This window comes from Natrix helvetica (genome assembly GCF_964273705.1).
Source record: "Natrix helvetica genome assembly, chromosome: 3".
Taxonomy (NCBI): Eukaryota; Metazoa; Chordata; class Lepidosauria; order Squamata; family Natricidae; genus Natrix; species Natrix helvetica.
The window spans coordinates 107,707,270-107,730,251 of NC_138549.1; the positions used below are offsets into that span (position 1 = coordinate 107,707,270).

The 22,982-nt window shown below is 38.8% G+C and overlaps 1 protein-coding gene across 9 annotated transcripts in view; it reads left to right on the forward strand.

Moving 5' to 3' along the window:
• The window catches only part of DAB1 (DAB adaptor protein 1), a 771,291-nt gene that overhangs the window by 736,266 nt on the left and 12,043 nt on the right, over positions 1 to 22,982 (forward strand). For 8 of the 9 annotated variants that reach the window (XM_081946493.1, XM_081946496.1, XM_081946501.1 and 5 more), the window contains 5 exons: positions 711 to 767; positions 5,459 to 5,521; positions 6,120 to 6,228; positions 19,304 to 19,852; positions 22,206 to 22,333. In XM_081946493.1, the coding sequence (XP_081802619.1) occupies positions 711 to 767; positions 5,459 to 5,521; positions 6,120 to 6,228; positions 19,304 to 19,852; positions 22,206 to 22,333 (906 nt within the window). The remainder of the gene's footprint in view (positions 1 to 710; positions 768 to 5,458; positions 5,522 to 6,119; positions 6,229 to 19,303; positions 19,853 to 22,205; positions 22,334 to 22,982) is intronic. The other variant, XM_081946500.1, reaches the window with a different exon arrangement.

Here is a 22,982-nt window from a genome sequence, read left to right on the forward strand (position 1 = left end):
ATTTTTATGAACATGTCAGAAGAACAAAAGGCATCATGGAAGCACAATTAAAGAATAAATATCTATTTAGTATCAAACGAGGTCATTATAACTTCTCCAACCGCAGGGTTTATTTTTCCCACATATCCTTTTATCTTTTGAGGAAAAAAAATAAAGGATGCATATGAAAAGCACAAGTAGTATGAGCATAATATATAGAGAACATGGCTATTTTTATCCTTTCTCAACTTTGGTATGTGATAAACCAGTTACTCCCATTCATTCCTGGGAACAGACTGAGAACTTTACTTACTTACTTACTTACTTACTTACTTACTTACTTACTTACTTACTTACTTACTTACTTAACCTACCTACCTATCTCATTCTGCATCTATCCCATCTTTTTTCTGATGGGTGGCATAAATAGGCGTGATCTTATATTATATCCACAGAAGAACTGTGGATTCATTCTGAATTCTAATAGACACATATGTTCATGTTCCATTTTCAATTCATTGCATTTGCATGAATTTAATCCCATATACAGTATGTATATTCAACCTAATGTTATCATTAACTTGAGCAAAAGCATTTTAATAAAAACTATTGGAATGGCTTTTGCTCAGATGTTAAATCAATAATAGTTGAATTAATCATTGCTGTGTCCAATAGTGTATGTCATTTTTCATAAATCATCCATTTTCATGTTCATCAATCATCCATTACAGCTGGAGAATGGAAACCTGTTGTTGGACATAGAAGAAAATCTTGGTAGAATCACTCAGGTAAGCTAATTCTCTGTTGTGAAAATAATTGTTCATAAAACTTTCAAGGGTCTAAATAAACATTAATCACTTAATGTAATAAGGTAGAAAAATACTGATTTGCTAATATATTGCATCTAGGAGCAGACATTGAATAATATTTTTTTCATGTTATATCAAAGCACATACAAAATGACAGGATTCATTGTGAAACATTGTGTACAATTGATGGAATATAATTTTAGTACAGTGCAATCTATGGATTATCTGTATGATCAATTCTTAATGATTTGGTGAAATAGATTTAAAAATAATTCTATGCCTCCAATAATTTCATTTAGATTTGAATTATGACCATTTCTCATGAAGCAATGCTCTAATTTGGCAGATGGCAATAAATATGTCTATGTAATAAAATATTGGGCTATAGCTTATTATGGGTAAACATGAAATTGCCTACAACTGCTATCTTTTTTTGGAGGAATGTGAGAATAGAACCCTTTAAAGGATATTAATTAAAAGTTTCATTGTGATATCTTTAAGATTTAGATTGCAATGAAATTTTAAAATGTTTCTGCACTTCTCTTAAAACAGATAGAACAGCCTGAAAATTGTCCAGCAAAATTCATTGGAGAAATTGTGTTGAAACAATATAAAAAGTATAAAATGTAAGCTCTTTTTATAAGTTTGTTGGCTGGCTCAGCGGCAAAGTTAGCACCTCCTGAAAATAACTTACCTTGTTTCATGTACTTATATACGTAGAAACTTTTTTTAAAAACACAGTCTGAGAAATATCGGTGTATACAGTCTATATTCAGTGTATAATATACTGTGCTATGAAAAAAAGTTAACAGAATAGTCTAAGATGAATTCAAGGATATCACCAAGACATGAAAATTGACCTACTCAGGCAAAAACAAAATAAGTAGCTTGAATATGGTTATGATTAATGGGAAGCAATAAGACAAAACAAAAGAGATATGGATTAGATACAGATATGAGAAGGGCCTATGCTGCAAATTAGATAGAGAAATGAATTAAAGAAAAGTAAGAAAGGATAGATGTAAAGAAAAAATAAAGAAAAAACCGGAACAAGTATCTTCCCCTGATCCCACCTAAATCAAGGGATTGTGTGAGTAACAATTGAGTGATATTGAGCGAGTACCACTTCTATATTTGGGACAGTGATTACATTCATTGACCAGGTAACTCATTAACATCACCCCTCTCTCCAGCTTGGTTTATATATGAAAGAAAATCTGCAAGCTCTCTCTACAAAGCTAAAAGTCTGCAAATCTCCAAAGACTTCAAATCTTTCCAGAGCTATTCAAAGGGATTTTTTTTTCTTTATTTAAAAAAACTATTTAATCTATTTGAAGATTTAGTTCAAAGAAGTGTTTTGGTCTTTGAATCAAGACTCTCTTTTCAAGTTTACATAGTCATATTTTATATAATATTAATAAGCTATCCTTGCTTTTAAATGCAATATATACACACCATTCTTCAAATATTAAAGGTCTTAAATGACTAGATTTAGTGCATGAAAGAATGAATGAACTTGGTTTATTTTAAACCAAGTTAGAAGTTGTAACGAATCTTTTTCCAAAACTCTGTATGTTTAGCAAGAACAGAGTTACCATTCATAATTCCCTGATTTTGTAAATTGACTATTTTTCCATTTGTTTTACAGGGAAAAAAATCCTCATACTTAAAAGAGGATGACCAAAGAAGTAAAAATAATTCATGTTTCTAAAATATAGCATATACATTCATTGTTCTATTTACATGGAACATAAGATATTTACTGAGCTACACTAGAAATGTTTAATGCGGAGACTTATATATCTTAGTATATGCAAGTACATTGGCAAAACATTGGACTAGAAAATGTATGCAAATAAGCAAATCAGGGAAATGTTTATATTAATTACCATATTTTTGGAGTATAAGACATACCAAATTTTGAAGAGGCAATTTTTTAAAAAAAGTGTTTGTACTCTGCGGACCTCCCCAAAATGGCATGTTTTTCGTGAAAATGGGCCCGTTTTTTTAAAGGCCTAAATAGCCTTTAGGAGGTTTATAGAGTGCTCCTGGGGACGGGAGGGCAAAATTGAGCAAAAAAAAGAGACCCATTTCCCATCCCTCCCCAGCTCCCAGGAGCACTCTGGAAGCCTCCCAAAGGCTATGCACGGCCATTTTGGTGAAAGAGGCGGGGTTTCAGGGCACCAAAAATGCTGTATTCAGTGTATAAGACGCACACAAATTTTCAGCCTCTTTTTTGAGGGAAAAAGGTTATACTCCGAAAAATATAGTATATTTTATTATATATCCATAGTCAGAAAGATTCAAGATTGAAAATTTGTTCATATTTATGTATAGTATAGTTATAAGAGCAATGAAATATATGAAAATAAGGTTGTTCAGATGTGAACAGCTAAAAGCAGCCATAGGCAATCTGATGCCCTTCTATTTCAGTACTTATTAATCTCAGCCAATGTAGCCAATAAGGACATGTCTGAATTATAGCTTACAAATATCTAGCATACCAAGTTGCCTATTCCTAGTTAGAGAAAACACCTGTTTGCAAATATTTAAAATTAAGCCATGTGCTGAAAGAATGTCTGCCTATCAATTGCTATATATGTTCCATTGATCCAGTCATCATTTCTCAATCCTCATAGGGGCTAGGGGCTTGGCTCATAGTTTTACTAGGATCGAAAATACCATTGTCTTATGAACAATAAATAATTGGTTCTGTGATTGTCCAGTTCTCATTATTGCAAAAAATATTTTAAAATTCAATTATCATAGGAAAAGTTTCTTTTAAATTCACATGGAAGTGGGCAATCTTCTGATTTACTTCTATTAAAATATGTTACAATTGCAAAGAAACTTATTAGTGTCGAAACAAACTACGTATTTATGTTGTCAATTTTTTTAATTTCGCAATTTGTATAATAGCATACTTGTAACCTGATTGTAAAAAGTACAGGATGTTTTTATTCATAGAATAAAAATTTAATTAACCAAAGTGCTGCTTTATAAAAGCACACTTGAATTCTAAAAGCTGAAGAAGTATTTTTCCATAACAATTGGGAAATAAATCCCTTTTAAGGAGTAGGAGCTTTCTGTCTTCTTACTACACAAGAATTGCAACCTCAAGAAATGAGTAGCATCTTATTAAATGAAGCTTTTTATAATACAATGGATCATTCTCTTCTATACTATCTGGTACTTATATAAGGAAGGACTAGTAGTATTTTCATGTTCTTCTGGGAAAAACTAAGTTTCCCTTTAAATACAGCAGCTACTGATATTGTCTTGGATGGGGGGAAGCCAGCTGAAACTCAACTCTAGCAAGATTTAGTGGTTGTAGGTCTTTATCCCTTCTCATTTGGTTAGGAGAGTTGACATCTTTGACTCTGGATGAAGTAAACTCGCCCAGATGTATCTGGTGCATGACTCCTACTGGAAGAGCAGATGGCAGTCAAGACAAAGGGGGTGGGGGTTATACAGAATTCATCTTGTGTGCCAGTTGCAAGTATTCCTGCCTTGTTTGGAATCATATACCTTAATTGATTATTATTTTTTATTTACACTAACTTGGCCTCAACAGTTAACATCCTTTCCCTGAAATGTGTCCATAAGAAAACAAACTTAAAACTCAGAAGCCACTTTTTTGAACAGTAGTTTCTAAGTTACTTTACACATTCTGGCCATTACAAAGATATGAATTATGTTTGAAATATATATTTGAATTTTGAGTATGAGTAAAGATGAAAAGTCCTGCGAACATGGCAGTTTACATGGTTCATATTAATCATTGTACCTCATTTCCTTTCAAAGGGACAAAACTAAATATCTTTTATTGGTGGTGTTTCTGAAGACTAATCCAGTGCTTGTCAATCCAATTATAGATATTATTACTTTCATATCTCTTCTGGATATGTGTTAAATGTCATTTTTATTTACACCGATTTCAAATTGTTTTATTGGAGTTGAACAGAAAGCCCTCTATGTTTACTGTTGGTTTTATTTATTTGTTTGCTTATTTAGTTTGTAATATTAATATTCCTGTTTTCAGTGGCTCAAAATGAGAAATAAGTCAATATTTTGATAATGGAATGAACTGTTTCAAACAGTTAAAAAGTAAGATATACCAGTACAGAGGATGAGCAGAAATCAATGCATAAGTGATAGTGCAAGCTTCACAAGGAAACTTTCTCTTTCTGTTTGATTTCTGACAAGCAAAGTCAATGGGGAAACCAGTTTCACTTAACAACTATGCTACTAACTTTAACAATGGCAGTAATTCACTTAACAACTGTGGCAAGAAAGGTCGTAAAATGGGACAAAATTCAGTTAACAAATGTCTCACTTAGCAACAGACTAAGATTTTGGGTTCCGTGGTGGCTGTAAGTTGAAAATTACCTGTAGAGAAGTCAAATTAATATTTCTACACTGGGTGAATAGAAAATCCCTTCCCTACAAAAAAACCAAAAAAGTATTTCTATGAAAATAAGATACTAAACATTAAAATGTAAAATACAGCGTAATTTTTTTAGTATGTTCTCCTAATACCCCAAAACTGGCAATCAGTACCTAAATAATTTACTTTACAATAGATAATGTTGACAAATTGAACTTGTTCTTCCTCTTCCATGGATTATAAAAACATGGCTAATTCTGTCTTATTTTGAAATTATTTACAGGCTGTTCCCCAACTAGAGCTGTTTGGGGATATGTCCACTCCTCCTGATATAACCTCTCCCCCTGTAAGTATTGCTGTTAAAATTACTGGGTTATTTGTTGCATGCCAATGTACACATTTTTATAATATCAATATATAACACATTTTTATATTCATGAGAAAGACTGAAGACTGAATTTGACAGAATTCCAAAAAGGGTTGCAGTCATATTACCCAGTTAGAATTTCTTCCTCTATAGCATTGCTAATTATCTTACTTTTAAAACCCTAATTACTTATGCTAATCCCCTGTGAAGTTACTAAAATTACACAGCTTTAGACTTTTATGAAGAAACAGGTGCTGAAAGAATTTGCATATATTTTAGAAGATGCAAAAGAACACTTTCAGATTTTGCCAAATATCTACAAATTTTATGAAAATTTGGTGTTACTATTTCTCACCCTGTTTCTAATGATAGGTAGCTTTCCTGGTCACTTGTTCACATTTATCTCCTTTCTTTTCTACTACTCCCAACCATCATCCACTGTTGGCTTTTCTCGTTCACGCACTAGCTCTTTTAATTAGGGAAAGGGTATGGAACTAGTTCTTGGCAATGAAAGCAGCACATGAAATATGACCTGTGACAGTTTATCAAGGCATTTTAATTGTTTCTTGTTTTATAGACCCCTGCAACTCCAGGTGATGCCTTTATCCCATCTTCATCCCAGTCACTTCCTGCTGGTACAGAGGTATTTAGTTCTGTACCTTACAGCACTGCTGCTGTACCCTCAGGTAAAGCTCTTTAACTGGAAATTTGAAGCTCAATCTGGGACTAAGGGATGTTGTTGTGTTACACATCAAAACATTGGAAGCTCTAGACGGATCTTGTATGATTTGTAATTTTACTAATTAGGTACTGATTCATACGTCTTTGCTCACACATATCTGTAACATATGAGCCTAGCATCCCAGGCAGAATGTTCACCTCATCTCAGCCAATTTTTGTTTCAATCATTCTTATTTTGCAAATTTGGGGGAACCCTTGAGAATTTGATTTCATAATCAAAGTAATAAATCACTCTTAATTATTAGAAGACTGTTTGATCCTTAAGATTATTTATTTTTCTTTGAAGAGTCAGTAGCACTAAAGGATGAAAACTATTGTTCAGTACTCTTCAGAGACCAAAATGCAAATTTTGTTAATATTGTGTCCCACTTTTGAAGCTCAAAAAGGTTTACAGATGTTAACTTTACTTGTTTCCTGCTATTTTTGAATTCTGAAACAGTTGCCACTGTCCCACTGCTAGGTCAAGGTATAATTTCACTTTTATGCATAAAGTATGCATATTTTAAGATGTACATAGCTCATACTTTAAAAGCAAAATTCTGAGACACTCCTATGCAAAAACATTAGAATTTACTTGGATTGTGGCAATTAATAATTACAACATAGTCAAAAGCAATGATTTTACCAAAAAAAGGCTGAATATCTATGATTTAAATACTGGAATATAATCCAGGATGCTTGGCTGTAGTCCCTCTTTATCTGGATGATATTGAATCAGTTGCTGTTTCCCAAGTAGACCAACTTTACAGGGTTGCTTAAAAGTAAAAAGGTAGGACTACTTACCTGAAAAGAAGATAACCCTGATAATCACCACCTAATAAAGATTCAAATCAGTGGTGGGATTCAAAATGTTTTACTTCTGGTTCTGTGGGCGTGGCTTGGACATGGCTTGGTGGGCATGGCAGGGGAAGTATAGTGTAAAATCTCCATTCCCTCCCCACTCCAGGGGAAGGTCACTGCAAAATCCCCATTCCCTCCCGATCAGCTGGGACTCGGGAGGCAGAGAATAGATGGGGGTGGGGCCAGTCAGAGGTGGTATTTGCCAGTTCTCCAAACTACTCAAAATTTCTGCTACCGGTTCTCCAGAACTGGTCAGAACCTGCTGAATACCATCTGTGGTTCAAATTAGCCAGATTACAAAATAAAAATAAAAGGTTTTGTAATCGGTTACACAATTCCCAAACTTGAATATATCTGAAAATAGATATGTAATGCATGCAAGAAAATCTAAGAATATTTCCAAACCAGAAGAGCTTGACAAGAAAGATAATTCTAAACACAAGAATAGAAGGTCTTATTATTTGGCTATAGAAGAAAAAAATGGAAAATCTTACTTCTGCCAAAGCAGGTGTTACAAAGTATTGACTGAAAGAATGTTTAAACTTCCCCACCTGCTATATACACTGTTTTCTTATTGTAATCTGTAAATAGCTGTACACTATATAAATAATACATACATGTTCAAGTTGCATCAGGGTGCCTTGTTTACCTTTGTGCCATTGTTAGACATTGTGTTAGATGACCCTGCTCTTGCATTGATGTTAGTTACAGATTCCCTTTTCATTTCTATGCTTCATGCAAAATAGAAGTCATTGTCATAATCAATGAATAAGTTGGCTTTATTAATCAAAGAATAACTTGGTACAAAATAAACAAAAATAATCTCGTATTTGAATGTTATTCTTTAGATATTTGGATTCCAGGCACAAGTGTAGGAACTACTGAAGTAATGTCCTAAGATACAATATGTACCCAGCAAGTTTTTTTTTTTTTTTTTGTAAATCAACAATTGATATACATGATGATGAAGCAATGATTCAAATATTTGGAAGTATTATAATCATTGCACTCGGGTTTCCCACAAACATGAACAGAGAAATTTGGTTGGTTTTAAACTGACAGCAGTTTTCATTAACTGCAGTTATAAATGCTCAGGTGGGTTTTAGTACAGCTTCTCAGGCCTGTCCTTCCAAGGCAATCTGAGGTAACAGTAACAGAGTTGGGAGGGAACTTGGAGGTCATCTAGTCCAACCCCCTGCTCACTCAGGAAACCTGTATTAGGGGATTTGAACTGCAAACTGCTGACCTTTCTGATCGACAAGCTCAGTGTCTTAGCCATCTAGTCAGGCCTAGTCAGTAGTCAATCACTTCTTCTTAAGACTTAAACTTTGAACAAATTCCCATAGCTTTGTGATTCAGAGTAATATCAATTTTAGCTTATTTTAACTCATAATGAAAAAGTAATATCAAAGTTCAGAGATCCTTGAGGTATAGTACTAACTCTTCTAGCAATAGTGGTGAATATCGGTACCTCAGGTATAGGATGAGGGTGAAGGTTCATTCTCCAAGCTTATGGATTGGTTTCCGAACATTTCGTTACCAGGTTAGGTAACATCTTTAGTCAAGTGAGGGTTGTGGTAGGGAGCTTACATTAGGTCAGGGTCATTGGGAGGTGAAGTGCTGATGGGGAGGGTTGCATGGTTTGATTGAGGGTCGGTGCTGTCTCTGGTTGGCTGTGCAGTTGATTTGGATTCTGGGGGGTTCTGAGGGGTTGTAGGTCAATGTGTCTGTTGATGGAATTGCTTGTAGAGTGTCAGACTTCGATGAACTTATGAACATGGCAGGCGGTAGCATGGCCGACGATTTTTATGTTGCTCCAATTGAACTCTTCTAGCTTCACAGATGCAGCGGTTGGGTTTAAAGGAAGTCTTACCTTCAACAAATGGCATGACTTACTAAATTGTTCCTTTTTTTCTGTAAATAACATTTCATCTACATTTGTTCTACTGACATTGTTAATATGTTCCTTTACTAAACTCTTTTCTGTTCATTGTAGAATAAAGACAAAAAAACAGCATTAGGTTCCAAGCCTATAGACCAGCGATGGCGAACCTTTTTTGGCTCAAGTGCCATAAGTGGGAGGAGCTCAGGGAGGTCGTGTGTGGGCGTGCTGCACCCATAATGCAATGCGTGACCCGCCCATTGCGCATGCACACACTACAGGCGCGACCCCCCATTTTTGCATGTTTTTTTCGGCCTCCACAGGCTCCAGAGGCTTTATAGGAGCCTGGGGAGGGCGAAAACAGCCTCCCCCATCCCCACCCAGAAGCCTTCCGGAGACTTTAGGGACCTTCAGGAGGCTTCCCTGAAGCCTCCGGAGCAGTCAAAACGACCCTCCGAGCAAACCGGAGACTTCCGGTTTGCTCTGAAGGTCGTTTTGAGCACTCCGAAGGCTTCAGGAACCTTCAGGACACGTCCCTGAAAACTCCGGAGCAGTCAAAATGAATCTCCGAGCAAACCGGAAGTCCGTTCCCTGTCAGGGGAAAAACACCCTGTAGAAAATGAGGTCTATGGACCGAGGCTGATTCCCTTCCGCATATCTTTTGAGATATTAAAAAAATAAAATAAAAGTCTTTGACAAGTATTCTAATTAATAAACAAACTTTAATAATAAAATAAAACAGAAAATAACTAATTGTTACATTTTGATAATGAAAATCTCCGGTTGCCAAGTTGGCAGCCGAACAAAGAAGAAAGGAATTTTGGAATGTGTAAACGCATGCGCAATAAATCACTTTCAGATAAGAACTTTTATGACCTGCGCAATAACTCTTTCTTAGTTTAACTCTTGAGTGTCAGTTCATGCCTAGCAAACTTTTTAACATCGTGACACCCCTTCTTTTGCTAGTCTGGGCTGATGTCATCAAATCATCAATTAAGGCACATCTTCTTTCGCAGATACTCGTGTTGATTTGCGGCAAGTGGTTTGTTAAGCATGTCTGCGATCTGATCATGTGTAGAAACATATTGCAATTTTACAAAACCTTGCTTAACTAATTGCTTTGTGTTTTGATAACGAATGTCAATGTGTCTGGACCTAGAACCTGTAAAATGTGACTCAGAAATATAAACCACAGATACATTATCTTTCATCATGGTGATTGGTCGAATCGGACGTGTCCAGATATCTGTGATCAAAGCATCAAACCACGTTAGAGAATTACAAGCATCTGAAACACAAGCATATTCAGCTTCAGTAGATGAACATGAAACAAAACTCTGTTTTCTCACTTGCCAGTAAACAGGACAACCATTTAGGAACATCATGTAACCAGAAGTGCTTTTGCGTGACTTCTTGTCGCTCGCCCAGTCGGAATCAGAAAAACAAATCAACTTTGGTTGATCAGTGTGTGTTGGTTCTAGCAATAACTTCATGTGTTTAGTGTGTTTTAGGTATTTCAATAACTTCTTAATGCATGACCAATGAAATTGTGTTGCCTTACCTACGTGTCGTGATAAAAGATTAACACTAAGTGCGATGTCAGGTCTGGTCCAACTACTAATGTATAATAGTGAACCAATGACTGAACGATAAAGTGTTTGATCCTCGAACTCAGGACTTGGTTCATGTGTTAAGTTGTGAAAATCTGTTTGCATGGGTGTCTTTGTTGTGCTAGCATCTTTCATGTTGCAATGATGTAGAATGTGGTCAATTTTCTCTTCTTGTGAAAGACTAAACCCCTTCTGTGTCTTTTCAATTTGAACACCTAAATAAGTGCTAATGTGTCCTAAAGATTTTAGTGTGAAGTATCTCTGCAAACTTTTAGCAAAAATCTCACTCATTTTCTTATTTGGACCAATATAAACAATATCATCAACATAAACAAGAATTATCTCATATGCATTGTTAGATCTTTTTGTGAACACGCATTCATCAGTTTCGGACTTAATAAAGCCCATTGAATTTAGTTTGTCAGTAAGACATAAATACCACATTAAACCTGACTGTTTCAGACCATAAAGACTTTTGTTCAGGAACCAGGTATCCCCTTCTTGCTTTCGGAATCCTGGAGGGCTTCTCACGTAGATCTCTTCATCTAGGTCTGCATGTAGATAAGCTGTGTCCACATCAAATTGAAAAACTTCTAAACCAAGAATAGTTGCAGTGGTTAAGGCAATTTTTACACTTTCAGTTCTGACTGTTGGTGAGTAAGTGTTTGTGTAGTCCTCAGGATAACGTTGAGCGAAACCCTGAGCTACAAGTCTGGCTTTGTATAAAGACTCACCATTTGGTTTCTTCTTGATTCTGTAGACCCATCGGGTGCCAATGACTTTCTTGTTTGCTGGAGGTTTTGCAGGTGTGAATACATTGAGTTTCTTTAAACTGTCCATTTCATCCTGCATTGCATCATACCACTTGTCTTGTTCTGAATCAGGAAGCTGTTTGATTTGTGTGAATGTCTCTGGAGGAAGAGTAACGTTGCAAATCAAAGGTAATGGTGACTTTGTCAGTTGCCATGAATAACGTTGTGGAGGGATTCCTTTTGTGGCCCTCTTGGAGCGTCTAGGAGCAACAGACCAGTCTTCTTCTTCTTCATCATCATCATCCTCGTCCTCACGTTCGTCGCTAGCATCAGCATCCACGGCTTGCGAAGACGGAACATCAGGTTGTGAAGAACTGGTAGAAGGAATATCTGCCTGCAAATTGTTATCAGGCTGCGTGGCATCTGGAACACCATCTCTAGGAAAATAAACTTCAGGATCATTGGAATGAATCCTGGACCAGTCAATGTCTTCCTCAAAATTAGCAGATTGTGAAATGACAATCACATATTTAGTATCAATGAATTTGTACCATTTTGAATTATCATCAATACCCATAAATCTTAGTCTCTTTGCTACTGTACCTCCCTTTCTTCTTTGACTTAAGGGAGTGTTCACCATAGCATACGAACCAAATATGTGGAGGTTCTTGAGATCAGGCTTGTAGCCATACAGCATGTAGAAAGGAGTTTGATTGATTACACTGCTCCAAGTACGGTTGACAATGTAATTTGCATATTTGATTGCTTCACCCCAGTATGCGTTACTGAGATTGGCATCTTCTAGAAGACAACGCATCATGGTTTGTAGAACCCCTTGTCTTCTTTCTACGACTCCGTTATGAGCCGGTGTATATGGAGCAGATGTCTGATGAAGAATTCCATTCTTACGCATCCAGTCCTGGAAACGCTGAGACATGAATTCTGCACCACGGTCACTCTGGATTCTGGCGATGCGAACTTGGTATTGTGTAGAAACAAATGCTGCAAAGTCTTTAAAGATCTGAAAGGTCTCAGATTTCTCTCTCATAGGATATACAAATCCATATCTAGAATGATTATCTACAATTGTTAAAAAATACTTTCTGCCACCAAGTGTTGGTGGGAAAGGACCCACTATGTCAGTGTGTACCAAATCAAAAATGCGTGTTGACAGGCGTGTAGCGTGTTTGGGAATTGCAGCCGCCTTGGATTTAGCCTTTTTGCAAACTGCACAATCCAAAAACACCTTACACCCCTTTAGATCCAAACCTTTTGCGAACTCCGGCATCTTTCTAAGAACACGGAAACTGGCATGCCCCAATCTTCTGTGCCACTTGTGAATACACCTGGAATGTAAAGGTTTACCAGTTAGTGAATTCTCAACATTAACAGTTTCATGAGGACCCTCAGGCTTGCTCTGAGCAATCTGTTTCTGTTTTCTTTGTTTGTTGGCTTTAGGAGCCTTTGGCACAGTAACGTTTTCTCTCTCTGGGACAACTCTCTCTGGGTCTGCGTTGTGCCTTTTTGGAGTTTGCATACTTGCCCGTGCTTGCCCTTTAGGCTTTGGCTTTAAGTAATAAACACCACCAATCAGCATGGTTTCAGCAACAATATCTCCATCTTTAACTAAGTAACTTGCTTTTTCGAGGTGGTGAACCTGGAACTTTAAATCTCTAGACAAGTGACTTTGACTAAGTAAATTACTGGTTGCTGAAGGTATGTAATAAACATCAGGGATGTGTGTATCGAGTTCTTCAATGTAAACAGTTCCTTTCCCCATAACCTTGCAAGTGTGGTTGGTGAAGGAATACAGTTCTCGATACTCGGGCTCTGGTTCGCCCATCTCTGTGAAAAGTTCCCTTCTGTGGGCAACGTGCACAGCTGCTCCACTATCTAAAGTCCACAAAAGACGTCTGTCGAACTTTGGATCAGGTTGTGGAACGTTGGTTATGGCCAGTGTCACAAGTGGAGCTTGTGAATCACGCCTTGGACCACGACGACCTTGTCTTCCGCCTCTACCTCTGCCTCTGGAATCTGTTCCTCTGGGCTGGTACGTGACGGGAGCTGGAACTCGTTGGGGACAATCCCGGGTGTCATGTCCCACACGGTTGCAGGTGTAGCATTTTGGCATCCTTGGAGCGTAGCCTCTTCCTCGGAAGGGACGTCTGGCTGGAGCCTTTGACGCTGGATGTCGTTGCAGATGTGGTGTAGCTAACCTGATAGCTTCATCTTCCACTAAAAGTCTGCAAACGTGGTTAACTGTGCGTTGAGCAATAGGCACGTAGTTAATCTTTGCAACAGCATCTTTCCATTCATAATTCAATGAGTTAATGATGATGCTAATCATTTGGATATCATCGATTACATGGCCATTTTGTCTCAATTCACTTCTCATTCTTTTCAGTTTGGTCAAATGTCCACCAATTCGTTCACCAGGTTTCAACTTCAAACCATGGGATTCAGACATGAGCAAACATGAAGATTCAATTGAAACGGGCCTGTAGCAATCTTCCAAAATAGCCCAAATTTCTTGGGCAGTTGCATCAGGTGGAAAGATACCTTGGATCTCAATTTCCATTGACATGAGCAAAGTCGTGATTGCTCTGTTTTCGAGGTCTCTCATTGCAGGTGTCCAGGGTTGAGGAGGAGGATTAAAAACCATGGAATGTGTGCCTTCTCTTCGAAGCAAGAGCGCAATTTCACTGACCCAGGCTTTATAATTCTCTCCTGACTCCTTTAATTTGGACTCACCAGTCAAGGGGGTGACTGTGAATACCTGCTGAGGAATGTGCATCGGAACAATTTGTTGCTCTGGTTGCAAAGCTGGTTGTTGAACCAGGGGATGCTGGGGTTGCATCATTGGCCTTTGCGTGGCAACATCAAATTGGCTTCCTCGAATTCGCCTTTGGCTTTGCCTTTTTCCATCTAGGGAGGATTCAACGCCGCCAGGGGGTGTTGAAGACTTAACCTTTGGAGGCAAAGTTTTGGTTTCTAAAGGACTCATAGCCAATTCTTTAAAATTGTCACGAAGCTACATCATCTTTTGCTGTAATAATTTTTCTCCGCCAGCAGATGGCAGTGCAGCCTCACTTTTTGGCTGCAGTCATCTATACATGGCCGGAAGTTCAATGGGCTCAAAGGGATCACGTGACCTCGGTGACGTGTACATATCTTTTTGTTCTGATTGACCTAAGAACTTCTCTGTGGGGTGTGTCTTAGGCTGTTGTTTTGAAGAAAAGATGGTGTCCTCAGACATTTTGGGAGTGGGGGAGCTCCTCCTACTTCTCTTTATTTCATTAAAGCACTCTCTCACCTCCCTAGTATATTTTTCAAACAGCTTTAATCGATATAGATAGCTTTGCATTTCTTGCTCATCATTTGGGGAGATTTCATAAACTTTGCTTTCTGCGTGGGAGGATTTTTTCTGTGCCGGCAGTTGCCGTTTAGACTTTTGCCGTTCATTAATTGTATCTTGATAATGAGGGAGATTTACTGACCTCAGTCCGTAGATCTTGCCTTCTGTAGCTCCTTCCCCCACATCTGGCTCGGCACCTGAAGGAATTTGTTGTTCCTGAAGCACGTTTTGATCTTGCTTCTCTGTGTCCGAGGGGGCCTCATTGTCAGAAAAAGCTCTTTCCATTTTTCTTCTTTTTTCTTTTTCTCCGACATTGCTAATTAGCGTAGTCGGTTATCTTTAGATAGCGTGAAGGGAAAAAACAGCCGTAAATTGTAGCCATCTCAGCTGGTAAGTTGTCGACCAACCTCTGCATACCAAGTTGTCAGGGGAAAAACACCCTGTAGAAAATGAGGTCTATGGACCGAGGCTGATTCCCTTCCGCATATCTTTTGAGATATTAAAAAAATAAAATAAAAGTCTTTGACAAGTATTCTAATTAATAAACAAACTTTAATAATAAAATAAAACAGAAAATAACTAATTGTTACATTTTGATAATGAAAATCTCCGGTTGCCAAGTTGGCAGCCGAACAAAGAAGAAAGGAATTTTGGAATGTGTAAACGCATGCGCAATAAATCACTTTCAGATAAGAACTTTTATGACCTGCGCAATAACTCTTTCTTAGTTTAACTCTTGAGTGTCAGTTCATGCCTAGCAAACTTTTTAACATCGTGACATTCCCGAACTTCCGTTTTTCCCATAGGGCTGGTTTTTTGCGCTCCGGAGGCTTCAGGGAAGCTCATGAAGCCTCCAGAGGGCCTCCGGGGGGAGGGGGAGGCTCTTTCCACCCTCCCCAGGCTCCTATAAAGGCTCTGGAGCCTGGGGAGGGCAAAAAATGGGTTTAAAAAAGGGTAAACTCAGGTGGCCAACGTGCACATGCGCGCTGGCCAGCTGACAGGGCAGCGCCTCACATGCCCTGACAAATGGCTCCGCGTGCCACCTGTGGCACACATGCCATCGGTTCGCCATCACTGCTATAGACTATGCCCATAGACCTTTCAGAAATATCCTATATTCTTAACAAACCGTTGATCTTTTCAATCTGGACTCATGAGCGCCATGGGCATTAAAATAAACATGACTGAAAACACTTTGTTGCTTCTTGCTTGCAAATGCCAAGTCCCATCCATTCCAAAGCAAGTTGGTGGGTGAGGAATGCAATTCCACATAGTATGGAAACTGTTATATGTGCACTCATACACACAGTTTGGAAAATTACAATTCTGCCATAACATTATCTCCATCTCCCCCCTCCTCTAAAAAATATTGCTTTCTTGCAGCTTATATGAATACATACCTAGATATATAGTTGTCATTTTTCCAAACAGTATATGGAACTAGTTTCTTGCATAAATCAGCACCAACTGCCTAAGTCTTTTCAGGGTCAAAATTACTTGTTGGGTGATGGAATAGTGTTAAAAATAAAAGAGGAAATAAAGAAGTTTGTTTCTTTTAAAAGGAGATTAGGAACAACTTGGAAAAACCCTTTTCTCCTAGGTTAGGAGCTATGATGAATATGTAACAGATAAAGGAATGTTGTCAGTTAACCAACTTATTAAAAACAAAAGAATAAAGTAAGCTTCTGAATTGCTTATAATTGAACATCAAAGTACAAACATTGCAAGCACAGTGCAAGTTGCTATGATCTGTACCAGAGTGGATAATTGAGATGGGAAATGGGCGGGTATCCCAAGGGTTAAGGGGTATCTCCGTTGGGAGACAGAGAGTAATGCAGCGGAATGTGCAGCCGGAGAGAAAAACGTTGCTAGTAGAAACACACGAATAGAGTCACAGACACTGCTAGTAAAAACAAGTAGCTTCCGGTTCCGGCGGCTACGGCGACGGGCAAGAACTTTGCCCGCTCCCGCTCTTCGGTGGGCTTCCCCCGCCTTCGGGGGGGCACAGGACGCCCCGGAGAGGCGTCCTGCCGAGGGAGCGGCTCGCGGAAGGCTCTGGCACCGGCGGCGGCTGGTGGGGGCTTCTCCGCTTTGCTCCAGGCACCGGGGAGCAATTTCGGAGGGCGCGCCTGCGTCTCGCTCCATGCCAATCGGAGAACGCAAAACTGAAGGAAGCAGCGGTGGTGTGGTGAGATGCTTCCTCTCTTTATCCCCTTACTTTTGAGTTGATGGACTTTTCAGTAATTTTAAAAGTTAATCTTTCGGATTTTTCTTGGAGGAGCGGCTGGAGGGGAGGGGGATTCCCCCCCCCTTGGACAAGCGGCTTGAAAAAATTTTGCTCTCGCCCCCAGGGGAAGGAGGAGGGGGGAGAGCCAACTAATGATGCCTCACCCCAGTAAAAGTGTTTTTCATTGGATTTAGTTCCAGAACTTATTGATGACCTGAGAACTTTGTGAACTTTTAAAAATTTTCCTATGCCTCTGAGCCCAAAGCTGGCAGGGCAAGATGGCACACTTCCGTTGTCTTCATGAACTGTGAAACCTGACTCCACCTTTAAAATTCAGGCTTCCGGTCTTTGTCTCCGTGTCACCCAGAGGAATCTCTTGTGGATTGTTATTTCCTGAACTCTTTGGAGAAAAAACTTTTATCTATTGCTAGACTGACTAAAGAAACTCCCACCTGTTTGAATCTTCTGCCTCCTGGACTCATCTGCCTGCTCTACTTCTCCAGCTGCCCAGTCTCTACACTGACTGATCTCTTTGCTTTATAAACCATGTCTCCAAAAAGACCACCCCCTGGAAAACCTGGCTTTGCTACTTCTGCACCGACATCTGCAACATCCAGTCCTGCCACACAGTCAAAGATTACAGAACTGATGCAACCTAAGAGTACAGAGATGGATTTGCAACAAATGCTCCAGCAACTCATACAGGGCCAGGAAGAAATTAAGAAACAATTAAAAGAAATGAAGGAAGAAATTAAAGAGAATCAAGTCCAAATTTATAAGAACTCACAGAGACTGGACCTTGTGGAGGGTGGGGTGGCAGAGGCGAGAGGGGGGGTAGAGGCTCTACAGAAGGGAAACAAAGAACTTGATATCCAACAAATGAAAACAGAGTTTGAGAGAATGTCCTTTTATCTTAGATTTCAAAATGTAATAGAAGCAGATGGGGAAAATATAAGGGACATTATGACTAATATTTTAGCTGAATACATACACAAAGATAAACAGCAGATGGAATGGGAGATAGATCTGGTCTATAGAGTGAATTCAGCATATGCCAGAACACACAATGTACCCAGGGAGGTTCATATTAAATTCCTTAGGAAAAGCACAAGAGATGAAATTCTGGGTGTACAAAGGGGGCAAGCATTGACATATCATGACAGGGAGATAACCATTCTGAAGCAGATCCCCAAAAAAATTAGGGAGAAAAGGAAAAACTATTCGCAATTGGCGAATAAACTATACCAGAAGGGGGTGTGGTTTAGATGGTTGATGCCTGAAGGTATGCTGATATTCTGGGAGGAGACAAGAATCAGAATCAATACACCCATAGAGGCACAGGCCTTTATGGAAAAAAATAAAGCGAACCTAGAAAAAACAGAAGACGCTACAATGGTCATACAGGACACGAGAGGGGCCGGAGCTCTGCCAGCGGGGGGTGAAGGGGCAACACCAAGAAAGCTCAGATCACAAAAATGAATAAGAAAACCACAATGTTATAAACAGACCGAAAGTAATAATGAAATCATATCTAGACTATATATCATAACTATATAAATTGACTGAAAACTATTTTTTTTAGAATTAATATGCTGATTTTTTATGATTATGTATTAATGTTTTATACTTAGATGTATCTTATGAGTTTGGAGGGAGGGGGCGTCTGCCACACTTGCAACTGCCAAAATTTGTAACCATTCCACCTACCCTTTTCCTTATAAATGTTTTAAAAAACCAATAAAATTTTTTGAAAAAAAAAAAAAACAAGTAGCTTTACTACTAAATTTGCTTCACAAGCAGTGATAGTAGATAGTAGATATTAGTCCAAATATAATTCAAAGAACAAACAATTGCTTACAGTCGCAGTTCACATTCCAGTCATCAAGTCATCAAGCACAGGACAAGCAGAGAGAGAGAATGAGCTCTCCTGACTTCCTCTTATAGCAAAGATAATTACATCTGTTAAGTACATCCTCTCATTTAAAGTAACAGCAACCTTTTGTCATTGTAGATAAACACTATATATTGCCTGCCCAATACTAGGAGTATACTCCCAACACCAAGTACTCTGAACGAGAGAAATTCTGATCACATAGATACTCATGAAAAAATACATAACTGGGTCACTCTTGTCTTGTTAAGAGCAATATAGTTTTGTACTAGCCTAGTCATAGCTTCTCAATTTGATCCTTCTTCTGATTTTGATCATCAGTCTAGTAGTAGTATATCTGTGAAGCACATGAAGTCACTGCTCAAGGGGTATCTGGTCAATTTGTGTTTTGTTTCCATTGCTCTATTTTTGCCATTCCTGATCTTCAATTGTCTTCACTGCCCATTCTCTTTTCTTTCCTAAGGTTATGTTGCAATGGGAGCTGTCCTGCCTTCCTTCTGGGGACAGCAACCACTTGTTCAACAACAACTGGCCATGGGTGCTCAGCCTCCAGTTGCTCAGGTGATGCAAGGAGGACAGTCAATTGCATGGGGACAACCTGGGATGTTTCCTCCCACCCAGCAACCATGGCCATCTGTAGCTGGTCAGTTTCAGTCTGCTGCCTTCATGCCAACACAAACTGTTTTGCCTTTACAAGCAGCCATGTTTCAAGGTACCATTGTTCCCACTGCTACTGTTCCACCTACCAGTGATTCCACCAGATCAAGTTCACAGACAGACAGCCCAAGGCAGCAAGCTGGAAAAGAAATGTTTAAAGATTTCCAGATGGCTCAGGCACCTCCAGTACCATCACGAAAACCAGATCAGCCTTCCCTCAGTTGTACCTCAGAGGCCTTCTCCAGTTATTTTAACAAAGTTGGAATGGCACAAGAAGCAGATGATTGTGATGACTTTGATATCTCTCAGTTAAATCTGACTCCTGTGACGTCTACAACACCATCAACAAATTCACGTGAGTATCTTAGTGTTTCTGCCGTAGCCTTGTTTCTCTTTTCAGAGCCATGTGCATTCTGTTTGAAACTGGGGGAAAGTTGAATTTCAAATAACCGTGTCAGATTTATGGAAATTTGTACATTCTGCTTTCATGAATTTCACTTTGAATAACAATGTAAATGCTATCTTAAATAGGCATAAGAACCAGAAGTAGATTTGTATTCAGTAGCAATTCAGTACTTTTTTTCCCCTTCCAATAGTAGCTATCCTTGATATAGTGATAACTTGTCGCTTTTGAATTTCGAATCTCCAGCCTTACTTGATTATTGTGATGACATTATTGCAAAAAACATTTTATGTAAAATCAATCCATGGATGGTTAATTGCAGGTGAAAAAAAAAGATACCTATGCCGTGCTGTGCCTATTTTGAACGTCTCTTGCCAAAGTTGCCTATCAAAATAGTTGAAAGCAATATTGTTGATTTTAGATTTGATTTCTTTCACAATATTATTTAATTATTTCAAATACTCACATGCCTGTCCATCATATATAAAACTCTTAAGTGGCTTCCAATTACCAATTAAAACAATATCAATAATAAACTGACATAACACATAAATATATAAAAACTATGAATATCAAACTCCTGGACCAAAGTTAAGTTTCTGACACACGGTTCTTTATAAAATCCTCTCACTTGCCTAAATCTATCTCAGTGCTTGATGAAAATCTGGGTTTTCAATGCTTTTCAGATGTTTGGGAGGATACCTCAGGGTGAAGAATGTTCCATAGTGCAGGTATGGAAAAGCACGCTTCCTAGCTCCCATAAGGTGGCAATGTTTAAGGGAAGGGACCAGGAATGTGCCTATACTATCTGATCTGGTAGGATGGGTAGATGTCCTTAGGGAGAGGTGATCCGGCAGAAAATCTGATTTTAGGCTTTAAAAATGACCAGCACCTCCCAGAAGAAAACTGATAGCCTGTGCAGCCCGCACAAGAAAGGTGTTATGTGGGTAAATCTAGGGGCACCCATCGCTGTGTCTGCTGCTCCATTCTGGACTGGTTGTAGCTTCCAGGTGGCCTTCAAAGGTAGCCCCATGTAGCGTGCATTGAAGTAATCCAAATGGAAAATGATTAAGGCAGGAATGACCATGAGCAAAGACTCACAGTCCAGGAAAGGGTACAATTAGAACACCAGACAAAACTATGCAAAGATCCACCTAGCCACCAACTGCATAAGCAGGAATCATGAATCTAGGTGGGCCTCCAAATTGCACATCTACTCGGTCCAGGAAAGTGCCACCGCATCCAGGGTTGAAGATGAAATATGATCTGGGCTTGGGGTACATAAACCCAAAGCTACTCCATCTTGCCAGAATTCATTGAAGCCAGTTCTTTCTCCATCCAGACCTTTACAGCTTCCAGGCACACAGCCAGCACCACATCGTCTCTCTGACTAAGGGTAGAGATATATAATTGTGTAACATTACCCTAGTTATCAAGATATCTCAATCAGTGTGTCAGCATTCCGAGTAACGCATCCAAAGAAATCAGAACTCCAAGGCAGGAACTTCCCTAAAAGAGCGTGTTTATTGGACACATATCAGCACAGCTAGTGAAAACCAACTCTGAAAGTTTCCTGCAGCAACAGTATAATTAAAGGAATGAAAGTTTCCCTCCCCAAATGTCCCACATTGTCCAATGGGAGCAGTTGGCGGACTCCTTGGTCACTCCTATTCAACTGCCATCTGTTGGGATGACCTTGTTTCCCCCCGCAGAGGGTTTTGTTTTGTCTGCAAAGCAGCTTAAGTATGTCTCCCTCATCCTCCCCACTTAGTATGTGGCAGCTACGAAGCAGGAAAAGATGGCTTCAGCTAGGTTCGATTCAGAGTTGACAACAGTGTTGGTATCAGCAACAATAGCAGTAATATTGAAGATGTAAAGAAGACTGTAAATACTAAATTAATATACATTGTACTTTTAAAACATGTTAGAATTAAACTGGGTGTGCAGCAACCTGGTGTGCTTCCCTCCCTCCCCCTAATTATATACTGTCAGTTCTTTATCAACGGACCTGTCAAACGAAGGGTGAAACATGTATGATTTTTGTTGAAGCAATAAAATTAAAATCACATTTTCAATCCTATTTGTTTTAAAGGATTTAAGCGAGTGGCCTCTAAGCACTTTATTAAGCAGCATCTTAACTTTTAATTAAGCCAACTTGTCATAGCCACATATGTTTCATCACACAGTATCGCCCAAGTTCACAATCACCCCATTTTTCTCATAACAGTTCAAGAGGTTACCAAACGGCACTTAGAATCCACAAGCACTAATTTTTGTTACTTATTTGATTGGTTGGTTTTGTTAGCCCCAACTCCTGCTCCTAGACAGAGTTCTCCATCTAAATCCTCGGCATCTCATACCAGTGACGCTGCTGCAGATGACCTCTTTGAAGAGGGCTTCGAAAGTCCAAGCAAAAGTGAAGAGCAAGAAGCTGTAAGTAACCCAGCTCCCCTTTATCGATATATTCACTCATTTATTTTGGCTGAACAGTTAACGTAATTCATAGATTCGTACTTTAAATTTTAAGAGAAATATGCATGTTTAAGTTCAGAGAAATTGTTTAACCTTCCAACTTCCTTTCCCTCTCCTCCCACTGCCACTTAAAGTTCTTTCGCTATTCTCTTGGTTATTCACCACTAATAACATTTGTTGAGTATGGTGTATAGCTTTCTGATCAGCCCTGATGTGTACTAATAAGGCAGAGTGGTGTGCATATTACAGAAGAGTTAAAACTGAAGTCAATGCACCATAGCTTGTCATTTACATCTACAAAATGTCAGTTTATACTTTATTGGGGTATTTCTTCTTTTTATTGGTTTCTACTAAACTGGACCTTCTTGTTTCAGTTCTCTTGCTACCTCTTAAAAGAGATAAGATTCAAGAAGTATAGAAAGAGGGTAATATGAAAGGATATGGAGTCCCTTTAAATCTATGGCTCTTAGCTGGTAAAAACAAAAAGATATACAGTGCTACCTCAGTACTCCTCTTTAATTGGTTCTAGGAGGTGTGATGAGTACTAAAAACAAGTACCAAACAAACCATGACTTACCACATGACCCATTTTCCAACCAGGAAGGAATTC